Raw genomic sequence first — 10,774 nt, forward strand, 5'->3', positions numbered from 1 at the left:
GCTGTATGCACTATGGTTGTACAGGGAAGGTAAGTGACTGCTGTATGCACTATGGTTGTACAGGGAAGGTAAGTGACTGCTGTATGCACTATGGTTGTACAGGGAAGGTAAGTGACTGCTGTATGCACTATGGTTGTACAGGGAAGGTAAGTGACTGTTGTATGCACTATGGTTGTACAGGGAAGGTAAGTGACTGCTGTATGCACTATGGTTGTACAGGGAAGGTAAGTGACTGCTGTATGCACTATGGTTGTACAGGGAAGGTAAGTGACTGCTCAGTGCACTATGGTTGTACAGGGAAGGTAAGTGACTGCTGTATGCACTATGGTTGTACAGGGAAGGTAAGTGACTGCTGTATGCACTGTGGTTGTACAGAGAAGGTAAGTGACTGCTGTATGCACTATGGTTGTACAGGGAAGGTAAGTGACTGCTGTATGCACTATGGTTGTACAGGGAAGGTAAGTGACTGCTGTATGCACTATGGTTGTACAGAGAAGGTAAGTGACTGTTGTATGCACTATGGTTGTACAGAGAAGGTAAGTGACTGCTGTATGCACTATGGTTGTACAGGGAAGGTAAGTGACTGCTGTATGCACTATGGTTGTACAGGGAAGGTAGGTGACTGCTCAGTGCACTGTGGTTGTACAGGGAAGGTAAGTGACTGCTGTATGCACTGTGGTTGTACAGAGAAGGTAAGTGACTGCTGTATGCACTATGGTTGTACAGGGAAGGTAAGTGACTGCTCAGTGCACTGTGGTTGTACAGGGAAGGTAAGTGACTGCTGTATGCACTATGGTTGTACAGGGAAGGTAAGTGACTGCTGTATGCACTATGGTTGTACAGGGAAGGTAAGTGACTGCTGTATGCACTATGGTTGTACAGAGAAGGTAAGTGACTGCTGTATGCACTATGGTTGTACAGGGAAGGTAAGTGACTGCTGTATGCACTATGGTTGTACAGGGAAGGTAAGTGACTGCTCAGTGCACTGTGGTTGTACAGGGAAGGTAAGTGACTGCTGTATGCACTGTGGTTGTACAGAGAAGGTAAGTGACTGCTGTATGCACTATGGTTGTACAGGGAAGGTAAGTGACTGCTCAGTGCACTGTGGTTGTACAGGGAAGGTAAGTGACTGCTGTATGCACTATGGTTGTACAGGGAAGGTAAGTGACTGCTGTATGCACTATGGTTGTACAGAGAAGGTAAGTGACTGCTGTATGCACTATGGTTGTACAGGGAAGGTAAGTGACTGTTGTATGCACTATGGTTGTACAGAGAAGGTAAGTGACTGCTGTATGCACTATGGTTGTACAGAGAAGGTAAGTGACTGCTGTATGCACTATGGTTGTACAGGGAAGGTAAGTGACTGCTGTATGCACTATGGTTGTACAGGGAAGGTAAGTGACTGCTGTATGCACTATGGTTGTACAGGGAAGGTAAGTGACTGCTGTATGCACTATGGTTGTACAGGGAAGGTAAGTGACTGCTGTATGCACTATGGTTGTACAGGGAAGGTAAGTGACTGCTCAGTGCACTGTGGTTGTACAGGGAAGGTAAGTGACTGCTGTATGCACTATGGTTGTACAGGGAAGGTAAGTGACTGCTGTATGCACTATGGTTGTACAGAGAAGGTAAGTGACTGCTGTATGCACTATGGTTGTACAGGGAAGGTAAGTGACTGTTGTATGCACTATGGTTGTACAGAGAAGGTAAGTGACTGCTGTATGCACTTTGGTTGTACAGGGAAGGTAAGTGACTGCTGTATGCACTATGGTTGTACAGGGAAGGTAAGTGACTGCTGTATGCACTATGGTTGTACAGGGAAGGTAAGTGACTGCTGTATGCACTATGGTTGTACAGGGAAGGTAAGTGACTGCTGTATGCACTATGGTTGTACAGGGAAGGTAAGTGACTGCTCAGTGCACTGTGGTTGTACAGGGAAGGTAAGTGACTGCTGTATGCACTGTGGTTGTACAGAGAAGGTAAGTGACTGCTGTATGCACTATGGTTGTACAGAGAAGGTAAGTGACTGCTGTATGCACTATGGTTGTACAGAGAAGGTAAGTGACTGCTGTATGCACTATGGTTGTACAGGGAAGGTAAGTGACTGCTGTATGCACTATGGTTGTACAGGGAAGGTAAGTGACTGTTGTATGCACTATGGTTGTACAGGGAAGGTAAGTGACTGCTGTATGCACTATGGTTGTACAGGGAAGGTAAGTGACTGCTGTATGCACTATGGTTGTACAGGGAAGGTAAGTGACTGTTGTATGCACTATGGTTGTACAGAGAAGGTAAGTGACTGCTGTATGCACTATGGTTGTACAGGGAAGGTAAGTGACTGCTCAGTGCACTGTGGTTGTACAGAGAAGGTAAGTGACTGCTGTATGCACTATGGTACAGAGCGGTGTGGCACTGGGAAGTGACACAGGAACACACAGCACTCCTCTTTCTCTGTACATTGCAGTAATGTGCAGCTTTCTCTCTCTCTCTCTATATATATATATATATATATATATATATGGGGTGTTCTGTCACTTCTCCTCAGCACTGACATTGTTCTTGTACACTGAGGGACATCTGCACAATGAGGCGGGAAATGAATTTGGCGCCATTCTCCCCCGGTGACGTCTCAGGTCACATGACCAGCGCCCTAAAAAGCGGAGGAGGCGGCGCTGTCGGGCTTATTTGGCGCCCGAGTGAGAGAAGGAAGGAGGGAGAGCTGAGGTCTCAGGGATTAGAGTAGCAGGCGGGAAAAGCACATCGTTCTCTCCACAGACGCACACCGGATCTTCTCCGCCACCATGTTCGAGGCCAGACTAGTGCAGGGCTCCATCCTGAAGAAGGTGCTGGAGGCTCTGAAGGATCTGATCGATGAGGCGTGCTGGGACATCACCTCCAGCGGCATCAGCCTGCAGAGCATGGACTCGTCCCATGTCTCCCTGGTGCAGCTCACCCTCCGCTCCGACGGCTTCGACACCTACCGCTGTGACCGCAACCAGTCCATCGGGGTGAAGATGAGCAGGTGAGAGGGATCAGCACTGGGAGATCAGCGCGGCGGCTTCCCCCTGTCAATACACTGGCTTATAACTACATATGGGACCAGATAATGGGGGCTGTAGTACACTGGTTGGGTCATTAGAGGGGGCTGTGCGACACTTGCACTTTACGGGTTGGCGCCATTCTGCAGAAATGGTGCAGCGCAAACTTATCCCATCTTGCCTGTCATAGGTTGACAGTGCTGGTCACGTGACACTGTGGGCGGGCCATCCCCGGACATGCCTCGTCTTGCCTCGCGCGCGGTTTCTGCTTTTTTTTTTTTACTTGGCAGCGCGCTCTCCTGACGTCACGGCTCCTGCGCCAACAAAGAGCAGCCGTCCGCGCGGGAAATCATTTGCGGGCGGGGCATCCGTGTTCTGTGTGAACATGGATGATGGGGGGGAAATGCATGGAGGGAATGTGGTGTGTGTGTACAATGACTTCTCCTTTCTTTTTGTAGCATGTCCAAAATCCTGAAGTGTGCTGCCAGTGAGGATATCATCACTCTGAGAGCAGAGGACAATGCAGACACAGTCACCATGGTGTTTGAGTCACCCAGTAAGTCACTGATTTGTTCTGCTCCATGATCCCAGTGTCACTTCTGCTGATCTGACAGATTGTATGCTGCAAAGTAGAAAGGTCCCCTTTTTTTATAGTTCCTCTGCAGGTTTAGGCTGTAATGCATTTGGACCACTCACTGTCGCATTATGGTACTTGTTAAATATAGCCCAGCAGTGTCGCTGCTTCCCACACTCCCATTTTTTTCTTTCCAGGCTCACATTGAGCTGTCTGTACTGTCAGAACACAATGAAATCACTTCCACACATGTCCTCATCACAGCATGGCCCTCTGCTTTCTCGCTGCAATCTGTATTGTGTGAATGCATATTGTCGCTGCACACGTGGAGTGAGGTCATTAGCTTGAGCCAATGGGAAGATCTAAACGTTACAAGCTTATGCAATATTCAAGTGGTTGTAAAGCTTGTTTTAAAATAAGTCATACTTGCTTTTTGCACAGAGTATTCCTGGTACCCCTACTGTGCCAATGGTATCCTCCCAACAATTGCTATAAAAAGTATTGACCTCACATCTTGTCCCTGATCCTTACAGAATTAGATTGACATTGTTAGGTTCTCATGGCTCCTATCAATCTGCTCAGTGAGGAGGGAGCGAACACTGCTCTCATGATTTTAAAATCAGTCAGGTAAGTAGGGGATTCTAGGATGTAAGTTTTTGCCTTAAAGCAGTGTTCCAGCCTCCATCTCCAAAAATTAAGTCAGCAGTTACACATACTGTCCTGAATCCAGTGATGGCACCGCAGCTGATGTTTTTCATCGGCTGTCAGATGCTGCCGCCACCATTGCCTGTAAGGGAACCCGGCCGGTCCTTATTGCTCGGTTACTGGCCTGGGAGGGGGGCAGAACTTCTGACGTACCTTGCCACGGAGAGGTACGACAAGTGGGGTCAGTGTACCTGTCAAAATCAGGTACCCGCCCCCTCCCCAAAAGGTGCCAAATGTGAGTGGAATTCCACTCTAATGCACTTGAGTTAAACAAAGCTTAAGGCTTTATAACCACTTTTAGGCACCACCACCACATTTAGCACCCTTTGGGGGGGGTACCTGGTTTTGACAGGTACTCGCTTTGGCTCGTTCCGCCGTGTCAAAGCAAGCTAGAAGTTTGGCTCCCTCTTCCTTCACTCCAGGGCGATCTATAGCAGAGCCAGTGCATGTGCAGTAGTGTAGATCAGTGGTGCTACTATATAGGTAGCAGCAATCGCTCAACCTTATCAAAATATTGATAAACATTACATGAGGAAAGACTAAGCCCCCGTTCACACTGGGGTGACCTGTCAAGCGACCTGGTCGCAGTAGGTCACCTCGCATAGAGAAGCTGTGGACCCATTCTAATAGGAGCGACACAAGTCGCTCCGACTTGGAAAAATGGTCTGGAGCTTCTTTGGGGCGACCTGCATAGACTTCAATGTTATGAAGTCCATGCCGGCCGCTCCGTGGTTGCGGTGCGAGCAGCGCACCACGACTTGTGAGGTCGCCCAGGGAAGTAGCGTCGCCCCAGTGTGAACTGGGCCTTATTCCAAAACCTTGCCTTGGTTGTTAACCTTCCTCCTTGGAAATTCTATACTCTGCATCTAAAAGTATTTTTGATTGTAAAAGAGCAGGGGGGCTAAACAGAATCCTTTTATAGATATTTGTGCTTTCATTTCAAATCTGTTTAAGATGCTTCTTAGATCCTTCTGAAATCAATAACGGATGCATTATATTCAAGTGAGCTTTGCCTTCTTAGACTTGTATGGAAATGCAAAAGCCCACTGAAAGATGCGTAGATGGCGACATCATTGTTTGTGTCCATGCAGTTAGGTAATACAAAACTGGCAAAGGTGTTTTTTGTGACTTGCATAATTTATTACTATATAACACAACTAAACTAGGAGCAGTTGGATGTGATGTTTAGAGGTGGCTGCTTTTATTATAAGTATAGAGCTAAAATGTTGCTGCAAGGAAAACAACCATTTTACATTGGATTGTCAGATCTGTTATACATTTCATCTTTTGTCAATTTAGTTTTTCTTGGAGTAATGAACATTTTAGAACCCATCGGGTTTTGTACTTTGTCCCTTTTTTTTTTTTTTCTTTTCCTGTTCAAGCGTTTTCTCGAATCCAATTGTGTGATGGTTGTCACTGAGATTGGACGGAATGTGAAGTGTCAGGAACTATAAGGCTGGTGAAGCCATGAACTTGTGTCCCTGCTGAAGAAAAAATTCACTTTCTGCCCCAGTGATATTAAAACACAAAACGAAATCTCACCAAACTTAAGAAAAAGCGTGTCCTAGAAAAAAACAAATGAGGAATAACAGAGGCAACACAAGATACCTGCAGTACAACACTCGCCTAAGAAACTGTTTAGGCATCTTGGAAGAATGATGGGTTAATCTATTTAGTTATTAGACTCAATGACCTGAAGCAAACTTGTGGTTAGTGTAGTGTGAATGTCCCTGCATACCTAATCTAGGTCAGTTGCATACAGAGTAGTGATGAGGGTGACTTGAGTAAGCATCTGTCAGTTGGTAATGGCAGCTACCATTTTGTCTTAAAAGTTCTATTTAATTATGTACTCTTAAAAAGAATAAACAGCAACTTTTAAAAATGTGAAGTTTTTCTTTGTGTATCTAAATAAAATATGCAGTTCTGCACTGTGTATCGGAGGATTAATATGCGGACATATTGTGTTATAGATCAAGAAAAGGTTTCGGACTATGAAATGAAGCTGATGGATTTAGATGTTGAGCAGTTAGGAATTCCGGTAAGTTAACGTCATGCTTGATTTGGATTTGCTTTCAAATATAGCTTGTACTTATTATTGCAGATGTTAGGGGAATGTAATTTCCTTAATGGCTCCTCCAGTTTTGCCTCCATTTTTGATTGTCCAGTGTGTGGATGCGCTAAAGGGCTCTGCCAGGCTTTCAGGCCCTGGCACAGCCTTTTAGTGCATCTGTGTGCATGCATGGGTCCATGAGCTTATTCAAGTCCAGACCTCGTCTGTCATCTTTGTGCAATATCCTCACCTAAGTGAGAAAGGAGCAAGAGCTGCCCTGCAGCACAAAAGTTAAATCCATAAAGGAAAAATCTGTGGGAGTCTGGAACCAGGTACATGCATTGTCTTTTGGGGTGAAGATCCCCTAATGTATCTTTTTGTCCTACAGGAACAAGAGTACAGCTGTGTCATAAAGATGCCATCTGGAGAGTTTGCACGTATCTGCAGAGATCTTAGTCAGATTGGTGATGCAGTTGTCATCTCTTGTGCAAAGGATGGAGTAAAATTTTCTGCAAGTGGGGAGTTGGGAACAGGAAATGTCAAGCTATCACAGACTTCAAATGTCGATAAAGAGGAAGAAGCTGTAAGTGATCTGTGATTTATCTGAATTTTCTCACCGAACTTAGTATTGTGTTGAGCAGAAATCAGTAATGTCTTTGGAATCATGTCACTGACATCACCAGGAAATAAAGGAGAAATCACCCGAACATGGGCTGCAGGGGCTCCAAATTGTTCTACTGTTTTAAAGCTAAGGGGGGGATTTCAGAATCAAAAACTAGAAGACTTTAAATCAGTGTTGCTGCCCGACTATATAATGCCTTAATGAAGTTTCCAGTTTCCTAACCTACACTTTAATGTTCTAATAAAATGGACTGGCTGCTTAGTGACTCGACTGTTGGGTTTATGGTTTAGACTTGTTTGCGTTTACCACTAACAGAAAAATCTGGCTATATAAATCAGCCTGTTCACTAGAGGTATGATTTCACAATGAGCATGGAAGCTCAGTCTTGGCAAGTGCACCAGCATGTCCATATAGTGCTGTTTTTTTTCCTGATTATTGCTGTCTGTGGCCACAAAGGTTTTTTCACTTTGTTTTTTTAATTGGGCAGCCTTTTGTCCCAGGTTGGTGAAAACTTAAATTGTGAAGTGAGAATGATTACAGAACTACTGACTGTTTACCATCAACAATGGCAGTTTCTAATCTGATTTCATAGGCTTACTTTAAGATGGATAGCTCCAGAAATACATTGTCACCCAAAATGTCTTTAATGAGCTTCTAAAATAGTCATCAGATAGCTTGTTGGAAATTATGGAAAACCTTTTACCTGCAGGAAATGTGATGGCTGTGGACTTGTTTTGTTTATAAGGGATGGTTCTAAAGCTTGCTTATTGACTAGTGCAGTCAGTTGGCATCAGTAGCTTGTAACTATGCAAATATCTCAAACCTAGACAGCTCTGGTAAGACAAGAGCAGTACAACTTTCCCTCTGTCAAGTAAATAAGGCTGAAGTGATGCATGCTTATTTCTTGCAAAGCATATGTATGAAACTTTTCTTCTGTCCTCTAAATCAGGTCATGACAAATTTCACTTTCTACAGGTTACAATAGAAATGAATGAGCCAGTCCAGCTAACGTTTGCTTTGCGATACCTTAATTTCTTCACCAAAGCAACACCCCTGTCTCCATCAGTGACACTCAGCATGTCTGCAGATATCCCTCTAGGTGAGTGATGGCAAATTTTATACTTTGTATTTACCAGCTGTACCCACAGTAAAGGTCATTGCCGCCATTGCATTGTAGGATTACGTCCGCTAAATAGTCACTTGGTAGCGGATTTAACCTGATAGGCCGGGGTTGATTCTAGTGGTGGTCCAAAAGTGAAAATTTAGGATGCACTTGACTGAAATGAATTTGTTTTTACTAGTATTGGCACCATTTCAGCCAAAAAGCTGGTTTCACACTGAGCAGTCTTTGAAAACCTTTGTTAAAAGAAAAGCCTAAGGAAATCCATCCCTTTAACCTGTTGCTAACTGCCCCATATGCATTTACTGCGGCGCGTCAGTCTCACTGCACAGAATCACGTACGGGTACTTAATTCTGCACTTCCAGGGTGCGCCGCCAGCAACCCACTCCCGCTGTGATTGATAGGATGTCCGCCGGGACCCAGCGATTGTTTGAGGCACAGGCAGAGCGGAGATCTGCCTATATAAACAAGGCAGATCGCCGTTCTGACAAGGGAAGGCATGGATCCTGTTTCTGCTAAGCAGGAACACTGATCTCTGCCTTCCCCCACAGTACACGCACTCCTAGGACAGTGATGGCGAACCTTGGCACCCCAGATATTTTGGAACTATTCCCATTATGCTCATGAACTCTGCGGTGTTAAGTATAATGGGAAATATAGTTCCAAAACATCTGGGGTGCCAAGGTTCGCCATCACTGCCCTAGGAACACATTTACCTTTTTAACCTCTTCCCTGCCAGTGTCATTAGTAAAGTGAGTGCCTTTCTTTCATTCATTGACGGGGACAGCTTCTGATTCTTAAACATTGGTTTATACTGCCCCCTACAGGAGTAGGACACTAGGCAGGAAAAAACTTAACTCCCCCTTTGGGCAGTCCCAGGGGGTATACTCCCACTCAGCTATAAGCAATCCTATTCTGTTCTGCATAGTCAGGAGTAAGGACTTGGTTTCTTGCTGGGATCTTGGGTCCTGGCAATTTTTTCCTTAACTGGATCATTTTCTTGTCTTCTGTTCCTGTGAGAATCTACAATCAACTGCCAGACTGGATGTTTTTCACAAAACCCAGAGGGCCCCCCCCCCCCCAGTCTGGCCAATGGGCGCAGGCCTCAGCTCTGTGCTAAGTCGGCCGCGACATAGCCCCCTTGGACGAGGGCAGGCCTGCAAATTAAATGTCTCACAAGGGCGCATACGTCCTAGCCTCAGCCTGAGTTGCAGTGTTTTCCGACGGGCCCCCCCCCCCCATTCACATGGAGAGGTGGTCTGTCCAGAATGGTGCCCACCCTGTTCCCGGTATGGTAATTGGCTGTCCCCCCTATTCATGTGGAGGGTTTTGGTGTGCACCTGGGACAGTCGGACCCCTGGGTTCCTCTCCTGCCCCTCTTAATTTAAGTGGTCACTGGGTCTTCCGACCCACCCCCTCCCTCTCTGGGTGAGGTTCTGAGCTGGCTTTTGCCACATGCGCCTGATGGAGGTTTGCTGGGGTTGCTGCTGGCCGGCGTTACCTGGTGCACAACGGGGGGTAGAGCAGTATTCCCCGCCACCCTGGGCTCCCTGCTGCAGTTGTTGGGCTGGGGGAGCGGATGGCTTAGCATCTGTGGGTTGGTACCTTACGCAGTCGGATCAGGTAAAGATGTAGGCCGCGGCTTTTGGTTGGTCCCTATGTGGGGCGGCCCCAGTGATCGGAAAAAATGGCCTGTCATGATTGGGGGTAACTTCTGAAGCTTAAGTGGTTAAATTCTATGTTTTCACACTGGTCTGTTGCCATGTCAAATCCTGCTTGCTGCCTATTTGGTCAGTAAAAATAAAAACGCACACCCCCTACTAAAATGCACCAAAAAAGCACCCGTGTTGCGAATTTGATGTGGGTCTCTATCGGCAAAATGCGGATAACCCTATTCAGCCGATAATTTTCAGCCCATCCCTAGTTGATTTGCCTTTAGTCTTTAGGTCATTGTGTTGAGGTCTAATGGCGTAATTTTTTTTTTTTTTTTTTTGCAGTGGTGGAATACAGAATTGCAGATATGGGTCATGTGAAATACTATCTGGCTCCAAAGATCGAGGATGAAGAAGCTTCCTAATTTTGTATAGAGTTCTTTTTTTTTTTTTTTTTTTATGTATTTGTCACCCGAACATCACAGCTCTTTGCAACTGCCTTGTAATGACAGTAACCCAAGACAACCAACTGGCTGTACTTCTTGGCATGCATGTAGATATTTCTGTAAATACTCAATCTTTGTAAAACCTGCCATATGAAGTCAATAAATCTTTGTAATAATGATCTGCCTTTGTGTTACTGATCATTAAAACGAATGATGTAATCCATTGCAGCTTGTCAGTTGTGAATGTGGTGGCTGCATTATCTGTTTTCTTTAGGCTTTAAATGGTGATCTGGCCAGAGTGCTTACAGCCTGGATGAAAGATCAACAGATATCTTTGAACAGCAACGTTGTCAGCCCTGGGGGGTGATATATGTACTGGTGATGTATGTACTGAGCTAAATACACAAATTGATAACTCTATAAGCAGTTACAGCCAACAATGTCATCTTCTTGGGATCATGGTTTTGCATAAATGCTGAATGTTGTAAGAAACCAATCTGTTAACCCTTTTCCCCAGGGGCGATCAGGGCGCAGGACAGCCCCCGTCCAGTATGGATATGTCGCCG

The 10,774-nt window shown here is 45.5% G+C and overlaps 1 protein-coding gene across 1 annotated transcript; it reads left to right on the top strand.

Moving 5' to 3' along the window:
* The first annotated feature begins 2,668 nt into the window (after window positions 1–2,668).
* Window positions 2,669–10,385, top strand: PCNA (proliferating cell nuclear antigen). Its single transcript, XM_082256019.1, has 6 exons — window positions 2,669–3,022; window positions 3,497–3,594; window positions 6,288–6,355; window positions 6,756–6,950; window positions 7,965–8,088; window positions 10,108–10,385. The coding sequence occupies exons 1-6, from the start codon at window positions 2,802–2,804 to the stop codon at window positions 10,185–10,187; spliced, it is 786 nt and encodes a 261-aa protein (XP_082112145.1). The 5' UTR covers window positions 2,669–2,801; the 3' UTR covers window positions 10,188–10,385.
* Window positions 10,386–10,774: the final 389 nt, after the last annotated feature.

Source organism: Pelophylax lessonae (genome assembly GCF_965119305.1).
Source record: "Pelophylax lessonae genome assembly, chromosome: 4".
Lineage (NCBI taxonomy): Eukaryota > Metazoa > Chordata > Amphibia > Anura > Ranidae > Pelophylax > Pelophylax lessonae.

Bases quoted from the DNA above. Each gene is read 5' to 3' on its own strand.
- PCNA (XM_082256019.1), top strand. From the start codon at position 2,802: ATGTTCGAGGCCAGACTAGTGCAGGGCTCCATCCTGAAGAAGGTGCTG. The intron at 3,023-3,496 runs GTGAGAGGGATC...TTCTTTTTGTAG, and splicing joins ATCGGGGTGAAGATGAGCAG to CATGTCCAAAATCCTGAAGT. The intron at 3,595-6,287 runs GTAAGTCACTGA...ATTGTGTTATAG, and splicing joins CATGGTGTTTGAGTCACCCA to ATCAAGAAAAGGTTTCGGAC.